The 23,063-nt window shown below is 47.7% G+C and overlaps 2 protein-coding genes across 14 annotated transcripts in view; one reads left to right on the forward strand and one right to left on the reverse strand.

The window, feature by feature from the left end:
* Positions 1-1,112, forward strand: part of myo6a (myosin VIa) — a 33,726-nt gene extending 32,614 nt beyond the window's left edge. For all 13 annotated transcript variants that reach the window (XM_015054458.1, XM_015054457.1, XM_015054459.1 and 10 more), the window contains one exon: positions 111-1,112. In XM_015054458.1, coding sequence (XP_014909944.1) covers positions 111-310 — 200 coding nt within the window. In that variant the 3' untranslated portion in view covers positions 311-1,112. The remainder of the gene's footprint in view (positions 1-110) is intronic.
* A 1,048-nt stretch (positions 1,113-2,160) lies between these two features.
* On the reverse strand, positions 2,161-22,880 carry impg1a (interphotoreceptor matrix proteoglycan 1a). Its single transcript, XM_015054456.1, has 17 exons — positions 20,840-22,880; positions 18,633-18,839; positions 16,551-16,717; positions 15,889-15,926; positions 15,654-15,697; positions 15,325-15,443; positions 14,597-14,746; positions 12,943-13,001; positions 12,553-12,573; positions 8,461-8,642; positions 8,261-8,313; positions 5,736-8,112; positions 4,996-5,540; positions 4,190-4,400; positions 3,479-3,686; positions 2,816-2,896; positions 2,161-2,700 (listed from the first exon to the last, which is right to left on the reverse strand). Exons 1-16 carry the CDS (start codon positions 20,901-20,903, stop codon positions 2,857-2,859), a joined length of 4,485 nt encoding a protein of 1,494 aa, XP_014909942.1. The 5' UTR covers positions 20,904-22,880; the 3' UTR covers positions 2,161-2,700; positions 2,816-2,856.
* Between the last annotated feature and the right edge of the window lie 183 nt (positions 22,881-23,063).

Below are 23,063 nucleotides of genomic sequence, written 5' to 3' on the forward strand. Positions count from 1 at the left end.
TTTATTTGTCACTAAAGAAGGGTTCAGTGAGTGCACATATGAAACTGGTGGGTTCAGTACCTCAAAAAAGGTTAAGAACCACTTGTCTAATGGTTCTGGTTCTGCTGCAGGGAAGGACGACATGGAGATGTGCGAGCTGAGCCTGGAGGAGACGGGTCTGTCCCGGAAGCGCGGCGCGGAGATTCTGCCCCGGCAGTTCGAGGAGATCTGGGAGCGCTGCGGCGGCGTGCAGTACCTGCGCAGCGCCATCGAGAGCCGCCAGGCGCGCCCCACCTATGCCACCGCCATGCTGCAGAGCCTGCTGAAGTGACGGGGCGCGCCACCGCTCCCGTCCTGCAGGAGGAGCTAACCCCACTAGCCAATTTTAACGTCTGCAGGCTAAAGGAGGCTAACATGCTAACTCAGGCTAACAGGCTAGCGGGCTAACAGGCTAGCTGCTGCAGTCGGACCTCCACACCTGGAATATCTCGTTCCTCTAATCATGCATTCCTGATTTATTCCGATGAAGCGTTCCCACCCGGCAGTGGGCCGATGACCCGGTCGGGTCGGTTCTGCTGGGCCGGAGCGGCGGCGTGAGGCGGAGCCGCTCCTCATCCTGATTGATGCTCGTTTCCGTTCTGGCCGAATGTTTTCCAGACGTGATTGATTTGTTGAATGAATCTCGTTTTTCCCTGTTTCTGTTTGATTTGGGAATGTTGTATCCTGGAGCGGCTCTGACATCATTTCCTGTTTGAAAAGGAAAATGAAACGATTATGCAACAGCTGAGAACGGACGCTCCGGGATCTGCTTCCTCCCAGACTGTGACGCTCCGGAGCGGATCGACCGGAAAACGAGTTTATTTTTGGGAGAAAGTTTCTACTTTTGTGGTTCCGAATGAGAAGCAATAAAATATGCAGGAATCAAACCGGCAACCTGTCTGTTCTCTACTAGAAACCCGCAGAAGGAACCGGGTCAGAACCGGCAGGTCCAAACGGCGTCGACATCTAGCCTGAACTGGGCCGTCGGGTCGGCATGTTGATGCTGTTGGGAAAGGAACCGGAACCGTTGCAGGAGGTTCTGATCCGCTTCTGACCCTGATCTCTAATGGCTGAATAAAGTGTTTCCTGTTCTACTTCCCGGTTCTCTTCTCCTTCTACTCCAAACAAGCTGAAACACAGACTTGAGAAAAACAGAAATATTTATTCAACATTTCAGCGAAAATTCAAACAAAATAAATTAGAAAAGGTCCAGTTTGAGTCACCAGGAGGAACCAGAACCAGAACCCAGCGGCTGCTTTCATTATCATCCAGGAAATAAAACGGAAACAATCAAGAGATGAAGCCAATTCTGTCCTGATCCTGATAAACTGACCCAGTCGGGTCCAAACCTCAGAATCAGTTGTGGACCAGTAACATCTGGCCAGCTGCTGAACTATTGATTTGGACCCGTCCCATCACGTTCTCTGGTCCAGAACCATCTTACTAAAGTTTAGTTCAGTTCAAAAACAGGTTTAATTCTTAAGGTTCTGATGGTTGGAGTATTACATCAGAACAATAGCAGAGGTTCTGTTCAGGTTCTGGTCTCCAGTCCTGCATCAGCTGAAATGTTGAACAAGAAAAGAGGAAAAGAAACGGCGATGGAGGCGAACACGAAAGCAGGAGTCGATAAAGGTTCTGGAGACCCAGTTTTTATTTTGGTAGTCCACTTCCTGTTGTCGGTGAGTGAATTAGCATACTAGCTAAACATTTCGCTCAGAGATAAACAGAGCTTCCATCTAAATATTTAGCTTCAGTTTAAATATTCTGCTATCTCAGACCAAATATTTAGCTTGAATCTGATATTTATGAATAAATAACAGTGAAAAGTGGAACCTTTGTTTATTTTGTTGGACAGGCTAAAGGAGTCACTTTATTTAACGGGGTTTGCATAAGATTGACATGACGCTGTCATAAACATGACATAACACCTGACATGAACACGGAGTCTCACTTAAGTGCCATTCGGTAAATGACACTTTTAATGCAAAGTTGCTTTAAAAGTTGTCTTGAAGGTCCATTAAAATGCCAACTTTGCATTGAAGTGTCATTATTTACAAAATAATGCAAAGTTGGGACTTTTAATGGAGGCCCAAAAAGCTGGGTTCGGGGTCGTCTCTAGGGTCGTCTCCGGGGTGATGGGTGTTCGGAGTCGTCTCCAGGGTGTTCGGGGGGTTCGGGGTCGTCTCTAGGGTGATGGGTGTTCGGGGTCGTCTCTAGGGTCGTCTCCAGGGTGATGGGTGTTCGGGGTCGTCTCCAGGGTGATGGGTGTTCAGGGTCGTCTCCAGGGTGATGGGTGTTCGGGGTCGTCTCCAGGGTGATGGGTGTTTGGGGTTGTGTCCAAGGAAGTTAAAGGTCAGTTCTCCAGGAAGCGGGATATGGAAGAGGAAGTTGTTCTCAGACTTTGAAGATCTACGTTTTGGGACAGAACATAGTCTGTCTGGTCTTCATCTGGGTCGCCAACAGAACTCAGATCCCAAACCCAGCAGAACCGGGTCAGAACGGCTGAAAACAAGACAATCGAGGTTCTGCAATGGCCTAGTCAAAGTCCGGGCCTAAACCCAACTGTGATGGACCTTCAGCTGAAGTCGACCAGCTGCAGACCCGATGTCCCAATCAGACGGGCTCATCTGTTCTGACCGGATTCAGTCGGGTCGATGCTGATCCTCTGAAGCTCTGGTGAGTCTGCAGGAACAGGAAGACCCGGTTAGAGGAAGAACAGCTGGTTCTGGTTCTACCACTGGGGGGCGCCAAGGAGGCCACAGCGCCCTCATCAGAACCAACCCACCAGAATCAGTACTTTTTCACATTCCCTGGTCCCGTCCGATCCAACACGTCTTCCTATCTGGTCAGGCCGGACCGCTGAGATCCACCTCTGGGTCTGAAAGACAGGAAGCAGCAACCAGCTGAGCAACCATCAGCTGGGTGCTCAGCTGATGGTTGAGCCTTACATGCATGAAAGTGAGTTAATCTTCATGCATGTAAAATGTTTCTATGGCAACCATCTCAGCCATTAAGGTAGAAACAAGAACACAGAAACTGACAAAATGTAGCAATCTAGTTAAAGTCCTGTTGCTATGGTAACAATTCTAGCTCTGGTTCAGGAGTCGGTGGCGTTCCTGCAGCGCAGCAACAGAACCTGAAAGGTCCGATCTCCACCAGAACCACCAGCTGGTCTCAACCCAGCTGACCGAGCTGGAGAGGTTCTGTCGAGTACTTTTTGGTTCTGTTGGTCCTGTTGGTTCTGACCCAAACGGACAGAAAGTGGACCTGGTTTCCATTGTCTGACAGGTTGTTCTTGTTGCTGAGAACAACGACCCAAAGAGAGACCAAGGTCAACTTGTTACTGGCATCATGACCTTTGACCTGATGACCAGTACCTGAGAAAAACACCAAACTCTGACAAAACAGAAGAGCTGGCTGCGGTTTGGCCCAGTTTAGGTGAATCGGACCTGTCTGGTACCTGCACTCAGCTCCTCGGCCTGGAACCACGTGACAATCCCCGTCTGGGCAGAACTCGGGCTGCAGCTCACAGACGCTGCGACAGGACCGGTTCTGTTGGGCCAGGAAGCCCGGTTCGCAGTGGCACCGGGCCTCTTGGGTCCGGTGGTCAACCACGCAGTGGGATGAGTCTCCGCAGGCCAGGAACCGGCACGGATCGGCCCGATCAGCTGCAGACAGGAGGACAGAACACAACAGTCAGGTTCTAACCAGACAGAATATCAGCCAGCCGGTTCTGGTTCTGAGAGTCTGGTACTGCTGACCAGAAACAAAGAATCACTTTAAATCTGGCTTTTATCTCAACGAGTAAAAGCCAGGTTCTGACCCAATCCCTGCTCCAAACAAAAATAGGTCAAGCTTTCCAAATACATTGTCAGTACACCAGAATCGTCAGAACCGAGAAGCTGGGCTTCCTGAGCTCCTCAGCAGAACCTCAAGCTGAGGTTCCAGGTCTGGTTCGGCCTGAGGTCCGGTCCGGTTCCAGGTCAGAAAGCTGGTTCTTCTGGGTTTCCGTGGAAACACTGATGGACCCAGAATAAAGTCCAGTTTTTTGAGCTAAGCCAGGTAAAGTTCTACTGAGCGGTTCTGTCAGTAGACAGGGCTCAGGTAGGTAACCCCTGGTTCAATTCTGACCGTCCCAGAATGGAACGACCCCTGACCTCTGACCCCTCACCTGGCTCCACGTCCAGAGAGCTGCGGTCGATCTGGAGCCTCCTGGCGGCGGAGCAGAACCGCTCCAGCAGGCAGCGGACGGCCTCGGTGACGTTGTAGGGTACGGAACGGGAGAAGCGCATCTTGCTGTTGACGACCACGCTGCCCTTCCTGAAGTTCAGGATCTCCAGTTTCCTGAAGCCCGTCAGGTTGGCCTGCAGGTACGGCAGCAGCTGCAGCGGCAAGCGCAGGCGTAGGTTAGAGACATGGAAGGAAAGCAGGAGCGGCTAATAACCAGCTAGCAGCAGCTAGTGAGCCGCCGCTGGAGCTCTTCAGCTCATCTGCTACTGGGCAGAGAAGGGATTCAGTTTCTGGAACGTTTTCTGCTGCATTAATCTACCATCGGCTTCATAGATAACATTCAGAGAGCCTGAATGTGAGGCACCTCAGTGATTAACTCATATTTATTCATATATTGGACTTGACCATGACTACACATGCTGTAGAAATCTAATCAAGAAAAAGGTTTTAATGAGACGCCCTGGTCAGAACCTTCTGGACCGCCTTAAAGGCCAGGATGGAGTTTTGGATTGATTCTCTTCAGGATCATTTCTCCAGCTCTCCTGCTTTTAGATGTCACTAAATGTTTTATGAGCAGGAAACTTCTCCAGCATTTTAATTAACAGGGGAAAGCCCTGGGAGAGACCACAGCCTTCATGTTTCCTGCTGAAAAGTTTCACCCTCTCTCTCCACCCTGAGGTCTGGAAACATCTTGTAATTTCTCCATCTTTTCCAGTCGGACCTTTAGGTTTCTGTGGTTCTACTCACCACGTCTAGAAGAGTGTTCTCCAGGGCTCTGTACTCTGCTGAGGTGTTGTTGAAAAGGTCTTCAGAGAAGTCCATGTTGGTGAGGCGCAGGCTGAAGAACACCACCAGCTCCTGCCTGTTGCTGGCGGTGGTCATGGTGGGCGTGGTCAAGTATCTTAGAGGAGTGGCATCTTCCTCTGCTGCAGTGGTCAGATCACTGCCAGGGTCCATTGACTCCTTACTGGGAGTATTGCTCTGGTCCAGTTCTTCAGAAAACTCCTCCCCACCTGGAGAGGCGGTGAGGCTTTCAGGGTCTGCCGTTTCCACCTGGGGCACAACAGGTGGTTCTGGTTCACTTCTGTCCTCTGTTAACTCAAAGGGCCCCGAGTCCTCAGTCAGGCCAGGTGTTGGTACTTGAACCAGGTCGACAGCAGATGGAGGTGCAGAGACGGCTTCTGAGACGGGGCTACGAGTTACAAACATTTCTTCTTCTTGTGTCTTTGATGAAAAGTTATCTGTCGCTACAGTATCCTCTGACTGAACCTCTAGCTCTGCAGCTGTTGCGGCTAGGAAATGGTAAAAATAACAGGATGAGTCTTGAACAAACTACTAAAACTGTCTAAATTCTACTTAAAGTACCTTCTGTAACATCTAGACCCTCCAACATCTGCTCAAGGTAATTAATGATGGGAAATCAACTTTCCTCAAGGAGCTCATATTGAATCTTAAAGCTTGATAACCTAAACAATAGTTGACGTTACCTGAGACAGATGTTACTGCTTCAATGGGTAGATCAGTCTGGACAGGTTCTGGTATTCTGAAGGCACCTGCTTCTCTCTCCACCTCTATGTTGGTTCCATCAACGTCCTCCTGGGTGTCAACGTCCTCTGTGATTGGGTAGATGAGGTTTGGTGCTTTTTCCTCAGGTGAATGGAAGAGTCCTGGTACGATGGGCAGATTATCTTCCACTGATGGGTTGAGTTCATCAGAACCATCCAGTGGCTGTTCCCCCACTACCTGAACACTACCATCTCTGTAGTGAAGTTCTTCCATGCTTTCCAAAGTCTGGAGGATTTTGATTGACTCAGTAGCTGGTTCTGTAGAATCTCTCTTTGTTTCTGGCTCTATGACCTCCTCTTCTGGTTCTGGACCTTTAGGTAAGTCTGGTAAGAAGTCCAATCGGTCTTTGTCTGGTTCTGATACTGTCTCCAGTTCTGGACTTTTTGATTCACCTATGGCTTCAGTCTTCTCTGTAGAAGGTTCTGGCTGTGCAATGTCCACCAGACTCTCATCAAGTGAGGCAACTACAACCTTTTCATCCTCAAAATCTGCATTAGCAACTTCAGTGACATCTTCTGTTTGAAGCTTCACCACATGGACTGATTTCTCTCTAACTTCTTCTCTATCCAAGTCAGGAACTGCTTCCTGTGGTTCAGAAACTCTATCAGCAACTCCACCCATGTTGTCGTTTTCCTCAGTATCTCCAGGGACCATGACCTGTGTAACTTTAGTAACACTTTCTTCTGAGCGTTCAGGAATCCTATCTTCTATATGTTTGGGAACTCTCTCTTCCTCGGTGACCCTGGGAATGGTTTCCTTGGTGACTTCAGCAGCTCTGTCCTCTATAAATATGGGAACCCTTTCCTCTGTGACATCAGGACCCTTTTCTTCAGGGACTTGAGGTAACGTTTCTTTCAGAACTTCATGACCTGGTCTCTCTAAAACTTTTTCATCTTTGGAGCCAACAAGCACAACCTCTTCCTCTTTTTCTGGGGCTTCCACCAAATTTTCCTCTAGTTGAGGAATTAAAAGCGACACCTCAATGACTTTTTCCATCTGCTCTTCTTTTAGTTCTGTAAGTTCAACTATTCCTTTTTCTGGTTGCAAAATGTTGACACTGTCTTCTACACCTTGTTCTGTGAAAACCTCAGGTTTGGTATCATCAGAGTCCGTCTCTGGAAGCGGTTCTTCTGGTTCAACTGATTTCAATGTTTCAAGGTCCTTCTCTGTAACAGGAACCACAATTTCTGGCTCTGGCTCTGTAACTTCCTCCTGACTTTCCACAACCAACTGTTTCTTTGTCTCTGATGCTTTAGTTGGATCTTTTTCTTGCATTGAAACATTCACTACTTCTTTGTCCATTAGTAAAACTTGTTGAACTTCTTGGTGTGGCTCCGAAACTTCAGGTGCTTCTGTCTCTAAAGTGTCAGGTGTTGTGGCTGGATTTGAAATGTCAACTACTTCTGTGATAAACTCTGATGGCTTTTCTTTTTTTTCTGGCATTGAGACTTCAAATGTTGCTTCACCTGACTCTGACATTTCAACTGCAACTTCACCTGGTTCTGAGACTTCTACTTTCTCAAGGTTTGGCCTTAAAACCTCCAGAATGACTGTATCTTCCTCTGGCTCTAGCAGTTCTACTTCACTTTGCAAACTTCTAACACCCTGTGATTCTTGGTCCAGAACGTCACTTGGTTCAGGTTTTGAAAAACCTAAATCTAGCTTTTCTTCATGTGAAAGAATGTTGATGTCTTCTTCCTCTTTAGGGATCAATGCTGGCTCTGTGGGTGGCTGGTCTGTGAGGTCTGCAGGTTTGAAACTTGGAGTTGTGATTTCCGACAGCTCCTTATTGCCAACGGCTGCAGTGAATACAATCTGAGCTGTTGGTTTAAACACAGGACTTTCTCCCTCTTTTTCAACAGGACTGAGGTCTTCCTCTGATATCAGGTTAGGAGACGAAGTGATGAATGGATCGTCCGCCTCCCCCTGAAGAAGCAGCGTCGGGGTTGGGATGTAGACGCGCACAAGTTCCCCCGTTTCATCCTGATGAATGGTTTCAATCTCATGTGTGATGATGAGCAATTCCTCTTCCTCTTGTTCTTGGCTTGACAGCTCTGGTTCAATCATGTAAATTTCTTCTGAATCATCAGTAATGTCCTCTGAAGCCGGGGGATCATCACTGATCAGTGCCATCCCATCAGTCACCGTGATCATCTCACCATGTGTGACAGCGGTGGAGTCCAGCAGGGTCACAAGGTCATTTTCCTTCTCCTTCGAGGTGAGAGGAGGATGAAGTTTATTCACCTCAGGCTCAGGGGTGAAGACTTTAAACTCATTGTGGGAATCATATTCACTGGGCTGTGAACACACAGATGCACCATTATGATGATTTTAGTTTCATTTGGTTATTTACTCCAAAATCTTATTCTAGTCTCTCAAGTATGCCGTTCTTGTGACACAGCAATTAAACTATTAATGTCAGATAAGCTGCAGCTGAAGCTGTTACCTCATCCATCTCTTCAGCTGCAGATGATGTTGGTGTTGGGAGGATGATAACTTCTGGAAAATAAATGTTCATCAATGCAGGAGCGGAAACTGCTGAAGGTTCAAGGTCTTCTTTAAACATGAATTCATTAACTCAAAGAGCTGGAGGTTCAATTCAGAGCCTGTGACCTGAAGAATCAGCGGTCTGCGTCAGAGCAGTACCTGGCTGGAAGTTCAGGGAGTCCAGGTCGACTGGCAGAGAAGCTTTCTCCTGTAAAGCCTTGACCAACATATCTCTGAGTCCAGAGTCAGCAGAGGCCTCTGGCTCTCTGGTTGTCTCTGAGGTTGTGTGATGGATGTTGTTCTCAAAGACCACAGAGTAGTGGACCGAGATTCCTTCAGCCCTGAAATACAAAACAACCCTCAGATCTAGAGGTACAAGTCCTGCTTGGTCCCACATCTTAGTACTTTACTGATTTTATCTCAAATGTTTCTTCTTCTATAAAGTACTGATGGACTAATCTGTGTTTGTTTATAATGTAAACCAGGGATCTGCAAACGTTAGACATGTTCCTGGTCCAACACACTTGAACCAAATAACTGGATCGTCCCCTCAGGTCAGTGTGGTTCTCCTGCTGATGCCCTGATCATTGGACTCGGGTGTATTGAAGCACACACACGACCAAAGTTTTCAGAGGCCTCCAGGCCTAGAGTTAAAGACCTGTGATGTAAACATCCTCAGACTCTCCCAAAGCAGCTGACTGCTAGTAACACTGTCAACAAGGACAATGTTTCTGATTAGAAAGGCGTCCTTTGAGGAGTTGCTGTTTGCTCTGCATAGATCTTATATGAACTAAAAATGTTCTGCATTCAGGCTCAGTGTCATCTGCTGCTGTGAATCACCAGCTGACATAATCCGTGTATGGTTCGTTAATTGTTTTTTTCGTTTTAAAATAAAATTGCAAAAAACAAAATAAGCATTTGTTTTTTTTTATTTTTCCGTTTTTTAAAACCTAAATCGAAAAAATGCAAAATCGAATTAATAGAAAATCAACAGAGTTTGAGTTTTGCTTACGGTTGTTTTAATATGTAGCGATACCGGAAATGAAGTAAGTTGCCAAAGAAGAAGAATTTACAGTGGATGAAGACGGCAAAAAAAACAAACCATTCCTAAATAATAGGCAATGGCTGCATTGATTATCGAACTGTTTGAGAGGAAAAACACACTGAAATCAGTAATGCTTTGCTTCGCCATGTGTACATTACCGCCACCTACTGGTAACTGAAAAAAATATATGCCAGGGGTGGGCAATCCTGGAGGTCCGGTGTCCTGCAACTCTGAGATGTCTCCCTGATCCAACACACTTGAATCCAACAGCTGAATCACCTCCTAAGTGCAGTCAAGTTATTCAGAGTCCTGCTAACGACCTCATTATTTGACTCGGGTGTGTTGAAGTTGAGATGCACCTAAAAGTTGCAGGAGACCGGCCCTCGAGGCCTGGAGTTGCCCAACCCTGTTATATGCCAAGAGTTCAGGTCTTCATTTCCGGTTCCGCCTTAAGGTCCCGTTGAATTAACAACAAAATAAAAGCTTGTCTTTGGTTTAACCATTGCCGTTTTTAAAAAAAACAAAACGTACCCCTTTTTTATTATTGCAATTGCCGTTTTTCTAATTTCGTTTTAAAAACGAAAAAACAAAAAAACACGTGCTTGTTTTGTTTTTGTAATTTTATTTTGAAACGAGAAAAAAACAAAGACCGAACCATACACGAATTTGACATCTAAGGCTGTTTTCACACCGGATAGTCCGGTAGACTCGGTTCGATTGGGGACCAAAATTGCAACATTTGTTACATTTCCAGCTGCTGTAGTTCGTTTTCACACTGCACTGAGTGAAACGATCCAAACTAACTGAAAACCTGTTCCCCCTGTCGCCTGTCGGGACGCTGCACCAAGAACCACTGAAGGAATCGACACAAAACCTCTGAAGAAGAGCAGCGCAACTTCCTTCTTCACAAAAAGTAAGCAAAAACGGAGCAGTGTCAGATTTTAGCGGCTGCAGGATTTCTTCATTCATATACATTACTGGTTTGGACATCGGCTGTTAGCCGCTAACGCTAGCGACGCTCCGTTACTGCGCGGTGAGTCTGTCCACCAAACCAGGCTGTTCCAATGCGGGATGAGCAGGAATCTGTCACAAAATGATGGCAGCGCCTTTATTTCTTACCCGATTTCTATAAACGTGGCTTTAATTAAAGCTGAGGACATTGCTGATGTTTGTAAGTATTCTGCCTTAATATAAATCTATAAACAGTTTGGTTTCTATCAAGATGCAAGAGAGGACCAAGCAAATTGTTCATTTATATTGGTGAATAATTTAATATTACATAATTGTCGCTGTTGTTAATTTGCTGCTCCGGTCGGACAACTTCCAACATGGAAGCTCAGCTTCACCGTTAGCCTCCATGTTTACTTCCGCAAACACTGAGCACTTCTTCTTCTTCTTCTTCTTCTTCTTCTTCTTCTCCTTCTTATGGCGGTTGGCAGAACACTGAGAACGCTGACGCTATTGCGCCCTCTACTGCGCATGCGGGACACGTTCAGGTCGTTTGCCCGTTCAAACTGCAGAACGCATGCAGGTCGCATTTACCGGCAGTGTGAACGGCCCCGGCAAAAAAAAAAAAAAAAAAAAAAAAAAGGGAATTTTAAAAAAAATGGGAATTGGGTCACTTCAGGCTGCAATGTGAACGCAAGCTTACAGTCTGGTTAAAGCGGACTAAACAGGGTGTGAATACACCGTAAGATGGGCTCTTCCTCTGGCGATGATGCACCTCAACTGCAGTGTCTGAGCAGATACTAACCTGCATAAAGGTAAGGTCATATTTTCCTTCAGCTGAAACTGGAAAAGTGTTTCAGAGACACATCATCAATGCTTACATATTCTTATGTTTCTCCCTTTCATCCACAAATTATTCCTGATTCATAGATTTTAGGTTTTCTGAAGATCTCTCTAGATTTTTAATGGTTTCTCTCCCAGATTGAGTCTAGAGCAGGGGTGGGCAACTCCAGGCCTGGAGGGCCGGTCTCCTGCAACTTTTAGATGTGTCTCTACTTCAACACACCTGAGTCAAATACTGAGGTCGTTAGCAGGACTCTGGAGAACCTGACTGCACTGAGGAGGAGCTTCAGCTGTTGGATCCAGGTGTGTTGGACCAGGGAGACGTATAAGAGTTGCAGGACACCGGACCTCCAGGATTGCCCACCCCTGGTCTAGAGCCAGATCATTTTCACTGCTGTGTTTTTGTTGAGAACTGAGCTTCTCTCTTTACGGGAGAGCCCAGACACCCTGAAGGGAAAATCATTTCGGTTGCTTGTTTCCATGATGTCATTCAGTTGTGAACCAAAGCTCATGACCGTAGATGAGGGTAGGAACGTAGACTGACTGGTAAATCGAGAGCTTCGCCTGTTGACTTGGCTCTGTGTTCACCACGATGGACTGGTACAGCGCCCGCTTCACTGCAGATGCTGCGACAGTCTGCCTGTCAATCTCCCGCTCTATTTTTCCCTCCTTGATGAACCCAGAGATACTTAAACTCCTCCACTTGGGACAGGACCTTTTACCCAACCTGGAGAAAGCACTCTACCCCTTTCTAGCTAAAGACCCTCGGATTTGGAGGCACTGATCCTCATCCCAGCCGCTTCACACTCGGCTGCAAACCACTTCAGTGAAAACTGTAGATCATGACCTGATGAAGCCAATAGGACCACATCATGCGCAAAAAGCAGAGATGTGATCTTAAGACCACCAAAGTGGATCCCCTCAACAGCTTGGCTGGTCTACAAACTTTGACCTAACATCCTGTATCAAAGGGCCCGGTACCCCAAACCCCACAGAGCTCTCCGAGGGACATGGTCCAATACCTTCTCCAAATCCACAAAACACATGTAGACTGGTTGGGTGAACTCCCAGAACCCTGCTGAGGGTCCAGAAGGTTCTCGACTCTCAGCAGGGTTCTGGAGCGAGTCCATGGCTAATGAGCTGTCCAGGCCCTAACACACACAGACACACACACACACACACCCCAGTATCAGCAGGAGTAGACGATGGATATTAGCAAGGCTTTGTTTAGAGAGTTTTTCTCTGGTCACCATGGAGACCGAGAGCAGATATTTGTGTCTCCTTGACTTAAATATTTAGACTGACCCCACCTGATGCCCCTGGGAGGACAGGTGAGGTTCCAGTGTTCCCCAGTTTGGACTGGACCAGGTGGAATGTATTTACCACAACATGCAAACAGGAACCAGTTTACATACCTGTCAGGTTCCAGCGTCTCACTGGCAGGAGAAGAAGAAGAAGAAGAGCGTTAGAGGAAGAGGAGTGTCCCTAGCCTTCATCAGACACTATAGAAGGATGTGAAGCCTGGAGACCAGACGACCCAGACCAGAACCAGGCTGGAGGTCTTACTGGGTCGGACCAGAAACAGGGTGCTGACCAAACAGTACTGTGTTTGTTTCTGTTAGTCTCCATGGCAATGCCTTTGAACCTTAACATCACAAACTGCTAGCAGGTCAGGAATAAATGATCTAGGCCCAACTGGCTAGCAGGTGGAGGTTCTGTCTGGTTCTGGTCTGAAATTATTCTGTTGAGTTGCTGCTTAGAGGGTTTTGAACCAGCAACTCTTTCCTCGGAGGCTGCAGGCGTACCGGATCCCCAGAACGCTGACGGCTTTGAAGCCCGGCAATCGGTCGAAGACGAGCCGCATCTGCAGAGAGAAGAGCTGCAGTGAGTCGGGTCGTCCTGCAGCGACACATTCGTCCCCCGCTGTCACAGCGAGAGCAGCATGAATGGGAACGCCCTGGAGTCCGTCTTTGGTGGCGCTAAGCACCTCGGCGCTCTTATGACATAATTGTCCTGCGGCGCATGGCGTGCTGCTCCTGCTGCTTCAGGGAAGAACCAATGCAGAAGGACTTAATTCCCCAGTGTGCCTCTCATTGAGGAGGGAAGGAGTAAAACGACAGTAATGGCCCTGACCTTTGACCCCTGCAGAGTAAGCTCCTTTCCTGAGCCGACAGCTGCTTTTAGATTCACAGCAGATTAACTAACATGGCGGGTTTAACCAGAGCTGATTAAGTCATAGACTAAAGTACTGGGACCCTGAAAACCCACAGTCACTGAGACACCTGGAAACACCTGGAAACACCTGGAGACAGAAAACAAACAAGAGTCATATGCTGCCTTAAATGTAGAATCTATGAACCCTTTAACTGTCACTGAAACATCTGGAGAAGGCACCTTGAGTCACCTGGACAGTCTGTCCACCAGCTGTGGACCAGGACACCTGAGGACAGGTGCAGTTGTCTCACCTGCTGTTAATGGAATCGCCTGGTTGCCTCCAAAGGTGGAGACGCTACATTTTCAGGTTCCATCATTTTGTCAGTTCATTAGTTTATTTCTGTTGATCCTGCTGGTTCGCCCAGCAGCTTCCTGTTAGCATGGCGGCTAGCTGGTTACTGCTAGCTCTGATTGGCTGTTTCTGACTGAGCAGAGTAATTATGCAGATCAGGGAGGAGATAGATTATTTTTTTTAGAGATTATCTGTCTCATGTTAGGACAGCGAAAGTTTTAATACATATGTAAAATTTATTTTTTTTTAGGTTAGATGCTGCAGCTTTAAGCAGAGGTTCGGTGTGAGAGTCACTACCAGGTGGAGCAGAAGCGAAGCTCCGTCTGTCAGATATTACTACCTGTAGCGTAGCAGCGGTTCAACAGGAGAGCAGAACCAGCGTCTGACATCGCAGCTCGAAGACTTAGATCATTTTCCAGGTTATTTGTTTAGCTTTCTGACCGTCATGCTAATCCGGGTGAGTGTTTGTAGCTGCGCGCTGTTTTACCTGCTATCTGATCCTCCGTATGTCTTTTTTACTGCAGTGAGCCTCGATGTAGCCAAACTCCGTCAAGTATGGCATTGTTTTTATGACGTATTAGCTTCGTTGTGTTGATGCATTTTGACCTGCTTCAATTTTCCTCCGCAACACGCAAACTTCCCCATTCACTCAGTGCGTTATAGTTCCACATCGCTTAGGATTTGTTGCTGCGCGTTTGGGCAGTGAAGGAAAGAGGAGACCAGCTGCACAGGCAGGTTGGAAATGAGAAGCAGGTGATGATCGGTTTGTGTGATCGGCGATCACCGATCATGCACTTTTTCACGGAAATCGGCCGATTATGATCAGTGGCCGATCGATCGGCACACCTCTAGTTACAAGTTGTTTCAGTGACTGTCCTGCTCCTCAGACATTAGTGGGGGTGCCGACAGTTTTAACTGAACGGGTTGACCCGACAAAACTGCCTGGGGCCCACCTGGTCCTGCAGGTGCGTCGCCAGGTCCAGGTACTCCGGTGAGTCCGGTTCGCCCAGCAGCTGCCTGTAGCCCGGGTCCAGCAGGCTGACACTGAACTGCACCGTGTGGACCTCGGGCCCCTCGGGAACCAGGTTGGGCAGCTCCGGGTCCTGCAAATCAGACGGACAGCAAAGGATCAAACACACCCTGCTGCAGCCTGGAGGACACAGAGTCACTTCCTGTTTTAAATCAGAGCTTCCTGAAGGCGAACCTCCAGGAAATTCACCTTCAGCAGGTAAAAAACCATCAAACCCAACAGAGACCAGATCTGGGTGGAAAGATCCCGACTGGTGTTTCAGCCTGGTGGGCAGATTTCTGACCATCTCACAGTGTTCAGATATTTTTTGACGTTTTGTGACGTTCTCAGGTTCTGGATCTGTTCTGACGTTCGGACCTGATTGTGTATCCAAACCAGAACCGGTTGATTTCCTTCATCTCTCCAGAGGAAAGCCACCGGCTGATCCAGACCGCTGATGAACATGGAAACACAGATTCCGTTCGTCTGGTTTTAGTTTGATCAGCTGTTGGACCGGTTCTGGTTCCGACCGGTTCCGTCTCGTTCCACCTGAAGCTCTGACTCTCCGTTTTCTGTCTGTCATGTTTAAGAGGCATCTCAAAGCAGCAACAGCTTGGGCCCAGCGGTACCGCCCGGACGGGTCTGGACGGTTCCACCGGGTCCATTTGGTACCTCTTGGTCGGGTCCAGCCGGTCCGGTGCGGTCCATGACCGGAGTGGGCGGGGCAGCAGAGGTGATGATGATGATGGCAGGTGGAGGCGATGAAGACGTGCTGGGCAGAGTTTCAGAACCTGCAGACCAGAACCAGAACCGACCCAATTCAAACTTCAAACTTTAATCTGCTGCAGTTTATCTCCTAATTTGATTTTTAACAGAATAATTTTCATAATTATTTAATTTATGGAGAAAATCTTGACTCAGCTCCTGTGTTCGTTCAATCAAATAATCCCCATTTATCCCATCATGCAACTGGAGGAAAGTAACTGGGATCTGGTTCCTACCTGGGAGTTCTGGGGTCTTCTGCTTTGCTGCCGGAGTCACCGCTCTGCAAAATAATTCAAAACCATTTCAGGACCAGGGTTCTCAACCTGCAGCTCTGGAACCACGTGTGGGCCGTTAGCCTGCAGAAAGCGGCCCTGATAGCCTCCAGCAGGTGGACAGAAAATCATGAAGACTGGCTGTCCCTGTCCCCGTCCTCCTGTCCTCCTGTCTGTCCCCTGTGTGCCCCTGTCTTACCGTGTCTCTGGTCGTCTCTCTCTGCGGTTCTTCATCCTCTGAAACAGGCAGAACAGAAACCAATCAGTCGTTTCTCTGGAAACCTGCTGTTTGTTCTCTGATCAGGTTTTTTTGTTGACAAAGTGATTATTGACTTTTCTTGGTCAATTCATTCATGAATCGGTTCATTGAACTGAAGCCAGTTTGACCTCCAGCCATGTAGAGACAGAAGCCTGATCCAGACTGCTGTTCATTCAGTCAGACGTTTTCTCTGCAGCTGACCTTTGACCTCAGACACTGCTTAGCCTCAGCAGCTTTTAGTCGCCATCAGACACTGCAGGGTCAGAGGTCAGACTGTTTGAAGATGTGAACAGCCTGAGCTGCAGGTGCAGGAAATGCAAATGTTTCATTAATGTCTGAACAGCAGCAGCATCACGCTGGCTGACCTCCTGACCTCTCCTGCAGCAGATTCAGGTGATCAGGTGACTGGCGGGTCCTCCAGTGGAAGCTGCTTCATGCTGATGATTTCTGTCTGGATTATTTTAAACGTTTACTGCTGAGTTACATCCAGAGTCATTCTGCTGTTTTATGAGCCGATTCAGAAGAAAAGCACCGAGTGTTCCTGAGCGACCGGATTCTGGGATCTGAGCTCTGAGTGTGACTGCAGCGGCTGCAGCTTGTACCCTGTGGATCAGGCCGATGTGCTCCTCGGAGCTGCTGAAGTTCCTGGCGATGTCAGAGATGCAGAGCGCCTCCTGCTGGCAGCTGCGGACCCACGCCTGGTATTCCCACGTCCCGGGAATTCTGTCCAGGAAGATCCGGAAAGCTTCCCACACGGCCTCCTGACAGACTGAGCGGAGAACAGAACATCCAATGAGATTGGATAAGGTTGGAGTCACCTGGGTTCCTGGGGGTTGCTATGGCAACCATGTTTTAACAAGGAGGTGAAAAAAAAGTAAAATTTCCATTTTGACATACACAACATTTCCAGAAAGTTTCTTGAGTTGCTCTGTTATTATTATTATTATTATTATTATGATGATGATGATGCTTCACTGTTAAGGAACTGAGAGAGTAAATCAGCAGATCAGAGCATTGCTCGGTTCTGATTGTAGCTCGTTGCTAACCCTAACCAGTCATCCAGAATAGCTTCCTGTTTGCAGACATAGATCCCTGGAATAAAGTAAAAGACCAGCAGGTGCTGCAGCGCATGGAGGACGGTGCTGCAGCAACTGCAGCTGAACCTCCGTCAGTCCCTCTTCACCTTTAGTCTCACTCAGGTTCAGCTGCAGCGTTCACAGCACCAGCAGTGACAGCTCAGATTTTTAACACAAATTAATTCAATTGAATTTTCCATCAATTCTGGTCAGAGCTCCACAGATAAATCTAATTTTAATTCATAATAATAATTAGCCCGAATTAAACAAGCTGGTTAGTAACAGCCAGTTAAAAATCTACCTGAATAAAGATCATGAATAAAGATAAATTAAAGATGAATCATTTAATTTAATAACTCAGAGAAATTTATGTTTCACACGTCCCCAGAACTTGAAGAAAACATTGTGGCTGGTTCTGGTGAGGCGGGCGGTTAGCTCTTAGCTAGCCTGGTTAGCTATCAGCTAGCCTGGTTAGCTTCTTAGCTAGCCTGGTTAGCTCTTAGCTAGCCTGGTTAGCTCTTAGCTAGCCTGGTTAACTCTCAGCTAGCCTGGTTAGCTCTCAGCTAGCCTGGTTAGCTCTTAGCTAGCCTGGGTAACTCTCAGCTAGCCTGGTTAGCTCTTTTTTTTTGGCTCTAGTGGCCTTTATTTGATAGTTAATTGACAGGAAAGTGGGTAATGAGAGAAGGGGAAGACATGCAGAAAAGGTTGCCAAGGCCGGGAATCTAACCTGCAACAGCTGTGTCGAGGACTAAGGCCTTCATACGTGGGCCGTGCTTAACCCCTGCGCCACCACAGCACACCCCAAGCCTGGTTAGCTGTTAGCTAGCCTGGTTCGCTTTACGTTATCCTGGTAACTCTCAGCTAGCCTGGTTAGCTCTTAGCTAGCCTGGTTAGCTCATGGTGATTCCCACATGCTCAGTAGCATTCGCTGCGTCAGGCTGTAACTGGTAATCTGACGGGTTAGCTGCAGGATAAAACAATGGGCACTTTAGTTTCTGATTTAATATCTGAGGTGAAAAGAACTAATTGGATCAGTTGTGGAGGAGTTTTGGGACGTCAGACAGGATTCTCCCTGATTGAGTTCAGGCTGCAGAGCCTCCGGGGGAGGAATGGCCGTGATGTGACGAGGAGCGGAGGAGGAAGCCGCTGTCTGTAGAACAGCAGGAAGAGACTAAAGCAGGAGCCTGATCAGATGAAACCATCAGCTGGTGAAGCTGCTCTCATCATCCAGCCATGGCATCATCATGCTGAGGCCAGACTCGAGCACAAGCCTGATTTAAAAGGACAAACCAATATGAAGGTCTTGCATATGATCATGTCAACGTACATCAGGAGTGCCAGAAGGCTGTGCATTAGGTCCAGTTCATTAGAACATCTGCTGATGAAAACAAAACGGGACATTACAGGTAAAAACAAGGGAGAGCTCCTTGGAGCCGCTCGGCCTCAGGTACTGGTGCTTCCTAAACCCCGCACACGCCAAGGAAAGGGTTAGAGAACGAATGCATGAATCCCTCGCCCACAGAACCAAACCATTACAGTTTCCTGATTGGTCAGTTGAGTCTTCCTCCCTGTCTGAGTGTCTGAGATCCGGGTAGTTTCATCTTTTACCTCTGAGTTGGTAGTAGGCCTGGTGGCTGGCCAGAACTTCATCGACGCTCTCCTGGGAGCAGATTCTCACTCCAGGCTGCAGAAACACCGACCGCCGGGATCTGCGCCGGCTCGACTCCCAGGCTGAAGGTTTGCTGGATGATTTCAGCAGGTCAGCCAGACGCAGCGATCCTCCAGACTCCACGCTGTGCGCTGCTGCACCACCGTCTGCAGGGGACAGGAAGTGATCCGGTCAGCGTGTGAAACCAGAGACCAACCAGCAGGATTCCCTACGGAGCAACGAGCTGCTCAGGAACATCCCACTCAGCAACAAGCAACTGTCCCCAGCGGGTCAACAACCCAGCCTGTGCAGCAACAAGTCTCCAGGACAGAGAAACCTGGCAGGAAATGTATGAATCTCTGCTGTAGAAACCAGAGATTTATATTTATTTGCAGCCGTGACTCAAACTAAGTCTTCTTGTAGTCAGAAGTCCTTTCTCCTCACTGAGATGAAGGTTAAATAGACGGGTCCATCATTACGAAGGAGGTTCTGGTCCAAATCGTTTGGGAAGGGGAGAGCGTAGCCTCCCCCAGAGAAACCTGGTCTTGCAAAGGAGGCGGCGACAGATTGTTGAACCTGGAGATCAGAGGAAGCATCTGGCTAACATCCTGGTTACGGACTGGTGGACCACATCTTTACCCACTCAGAACCGCCCAGAAGGTCCTGCAGTCCGGTCTGCGTGTGTTCTGTGAATCCGGGGAAGGATATACTTGGGATGGTTGGAAGACCATTAGGTCCACACTCCTGACCTGATCTTATAGCAGTTTGGGTCTTTGTGGTTCTCAAACTGTGGTCTGGAAGAGGACATTGTCTGGTTTGGAACCTCAGGTTCTGATTTGTAGTTTACGCAGAGGAAGCGGTTCTGTTGACTCCTTTGGGTCAGGGCCTTCTGGGGTCAGTGAAGCAGTACGCAGATGAGTGAGAAGCAGCTGGGATGAGAGACAGCTCCCGCAGCTTGTTCTTGATCAACTCTGGGCAGAATCTGTTTCCTGGTCGTGTTGGAGAACCGTGAAGTTGCTGTAGAGGGAGAGGCATGTGAAGACTTCCTAGGAGAAAGAGAAACCCGGTTGTATCAGTCAAACAACCAAACCTTCTGCTCTTGTGGAGGAAGTGTTGGCCTGATGTCTGAGTCGGGGTCTTAACCTCACCAGATCGTTGTTCCTCTCCAAGCGCCATGAGAGTCTTTGAGGTTCTGCCAGAAACTTTTGGATCTCAGTGAAAAAAGTGAATTGGATCACAATTGAACAAGAGCTGCTTGTTCTCCGTTTGTCGACATTCTCTTCCCGCGGGCACAGAGAGGCAGACAGAGCAGGAGACCTGCAGCTGGAGGTTCGTTTCAGCCGTCCATCTGACATGACTGGAGAGATCAGGTAAGTCAGGGGAGGGCGACCCTAACCCCCAATCCTCTGTTTTGGCCGACAGAAGTTACTTTATTACTTTTCGCCCCCTGATGGCCGATGTAAGGTATGGTCCTGAATGTGAAACTCCATCATGTCTTGTTCTTATTCTCTCAATCTTTGTCTGAAGAGCAGAACTGTTTGTTCAAGTAAATTAAGGTTCTCCACTTTTCTCTCATTTTCTCTTGTTTCTGCCTTTTCTCCTGCATCAACGGCAGAAAGTTTCTCTTCATCAACTTTTTATCTCAGCAGCAGTGAAGAACACCAATCATGGTAACTCTAAAGAAAAACGAGGCGTGCAGCGTTTCAGTGAGAGTGTGTTATCTGTGTCCATGAGTGGAGAGCAGTGAGTGAAGTTCTGCATCATTACTGCCTAAAAGGGTTCGGGTCTGACTCCTTATGGCCACTCCAACTAAAAATAACAGCACTGGTTGCTTTTCAAGGGTGCTTGCAGCAAAAGCATCTGTTAAACAAGAAGGTTCAGCTTACACAACCAGAGTGGAGCCGATCCCCACCAGCAGGTGACGGCAGCTCAGACTCACTCACTCTGCCCGTCTTTGGGAGAAGACAAAGTCTTTTCCTTTCCGCTGCGCCCATCACCTTCCTGACTCACCAGCATTATGCAACCCTAATAGGCTTTGCTTCACATTGTGACCAAGTTTAGGTGTCTTCAGTGAAGCCTTTCTTCTTATCTAACCCTTTAGCCTGTTAATTTTATTTGTTCTGTATCTGATTAAAAAACTTTGAGCATCAGATGGAATGAGCTTTACCTCTGATTCCAGCTGCTGGTGATGTGATGGCCAGCAGCAGCAGGAGTCCAGCAGCCTGAAGCATGGTGGCGCCGATGAGGATCTGAAATGTGACCAGAAATGACGCGGCGTTCTCGATCAGAGGAAGTTCATGGGAGCTGTCTGCCGCGTGTGGAGGGAGACGGAGGCGAGTCGGAGCGCGGGTGAAGAGCCAGCAGGTGAGTCCAGGAGCAGAGCGGCGTTCTGCTCTCAGAGCTGGACGTGTGGCAGGAGTGATGAGGTTAAACAAGTGGCCGGTGTTTCTGGAATAATCAGTTTATCTGCTGCTCAGACGTAATCCTGCTTCACCCCGTGGCCCTGCAGGCAGGCGTCATCCTGTTAGTGGCTTTCTGGGGGGAACTGTCACGGCCTCTGCTCCCCCGCTGGGCCGGTACCGGCCTCAGCTCCACCATGGCTTCCCCAGCAGCCCTTACTGGTCGCACTGGGTTCCTCCTCAAGCAAACGGCAACGCAGTCTGCTCGAGTCTCTGCCGTCAGGCTCAGCAGGAACTAATGAATACTTAAAGCCTCACTTCAATGCACTTTCATGCTTTTGCAACAAATCCAATAAGTCCCAAAGCTGATGCCACTTGAGCTTAAAGTGTCACAGAAGAAGAGCTGCAGACAAATCAAATGTTTGTTTCCAGAGTAAACAGGAATCTGTGTCTGACAGGTAATAAAACCTGACAGAAACATTTTAAATTATTCATCCTGGACTCTGCAGCGGGCTAACGTCAGCAGCTTCACTTCAGGAGGCAACACCAAAACTCTTCCCTCAACAAGGTTTCTGGGTTTTTAGTTCAATTAATTAGAATGCTGAATTCACTATTCAGAGTTAATTATTGTTCTGCTTTGCCTCAGTTTTCAATAGAATCAATGGAAATGTGCAGCTTGATCTGGATGAATGTGAGAAATTACAGAATCTGTAAAAAAAAACTTTAATTTTCTCAACAAATGGTGATTTTAGGTGAAGCAATGAACCATGTTCTGTTTGGACCGCCATGTCTCAGGGTTAGGGTTAGATCATTCAGAGACGATCCAGGTCACAGAACCCTGGACTTCACTCAACACAGTTATCATACTGGTCCCACTTCCAGTTTAACGCTGAGGTCTGTTCTCAGTTGGTTCCTCAGTTGGTTCCTCAGTTGGTTCCTCGGGTTCTGCTGTTTTGTCCTTGTCCTGTTTATGTGATGAAGTGGGGAAAGTTGAAAGCTGACTGCAGCTCCTGTCAGGCTCAGACTTCCTGAAGTTTGTCCATTTCCGAGTTGCTGTGTGAAGCAGATTAGAAACCAGTTTTAATCTGATGGTTTCCCTGCTGCCAGGAAGCAGCTGCAGCTCTGTAGTAGTTGTGAGATTAGTAGTAGCTGCTGGGATTAGTCTGTAGTAGCTTTAGAGACTCTACAAGATGCAACAAAGCAAACAGGAGGCATTCATCACACAGCCAGGATTTGTTGGTTCAGGTTCTGGTCCTTCAGGTGTTCATGTTGTTGGCTGACTTAAATCTCCTCAGGTGTTTCAGAGCAAAATAATCTTCTGGGCGTTTTATTAAAGAAGCTCCAGTCATCATCATACGGATTCACGTTAAGACCTGGTTAGACTTTCTCTCAGAACCAGACCCAGACAGGAACAACGGGCAGTTAATGGGTTCAGTCTGGAACCTCTGCTGACCTTTGCCACTAAAGTAATCCGTGCAGCCGTCTGTTCAACTCAAACAACAACAACCGGACCCGTCCCTGGTCTCGTCTGATCTGCCTGTTTATTCCTAAACTGAACTCTGCCCTGTTGGTTCTGTGACATGATTCCAAGAAAATATCCTGCAATTTTCAAGAAAGTTCTTGAAAAGTGCCTTTTGGTAATGTTTAGACCAGATATCCTGACAGAATCCAGAGAGCCGGCGGTTGGAATACTCATGGTCAAGATTGGTTGAAACTGTAACTTTTACTAGAGAAAGTTCTGCTCTGTTTCCAAAGATGTCTGGGGGCAAAGCAACTTTCTGTTGGACTGAAGGACTGAAGGATTGCAGGACTGCACTGATGATACACAGCTCTACTTTACCATGTCACCTGGTGACCTTTGACCCCATCCAGGCACTAAACAGATGCTTAGAACAGATACATGTGTGGATGTGCCAAAGCTTCATCCAGCTAAACAGAAACAAAACTGAACTTATTATCTTTGGACCTAAAGAGGAATGATCTAGAGTTCTA

The sequence above is a fragment of the Poecilia latipinna genome, unplaced genomic scaffold, assembly GCF_001443285.1.
Source record: "Poecilia latipinna isolate Pla-1442-1.1 unplaced genomic scaffold, P_latipinna-1.0 Scaffold1253, whole genome shotgun sequence".
In the NCBI taxonomy this organism is placed as follows: Eukaryota; Metazoa; Chordata; class Actinopteri; order Cyprinodontiformes; family Poeciliidae; genus Poecilia; species Poecilia latipinna.

What these genes read in the sequence shown, in the direction of transcription:
- impg1a (XM_015054456.1), bottom strand. Translation starts at nt 20,903, where the DNA reads ATGCTTCAGGCTGCTGGACTCCTGCTGCTGCTGGCCATCACATCACCA. An exon ending in ACCAGCAGCTGGAATCAGAG is followed by an intron (nt 18,840 to 20,839) that starts GTAAAGCTCATT and finishes TGTCCCCTGCAG; the next exon opens with ACGGTGGTGCAGCAGCGCAC. An exon ending in AGCAGTAACATCTGTCTCAG is followed by an intron (nt 5,541 to 5,735) that starts GTAACGTCAACT and finishes ACCATTTCCTAG; the next exon opens with CCGCAACAGCTGCAGAGCTA.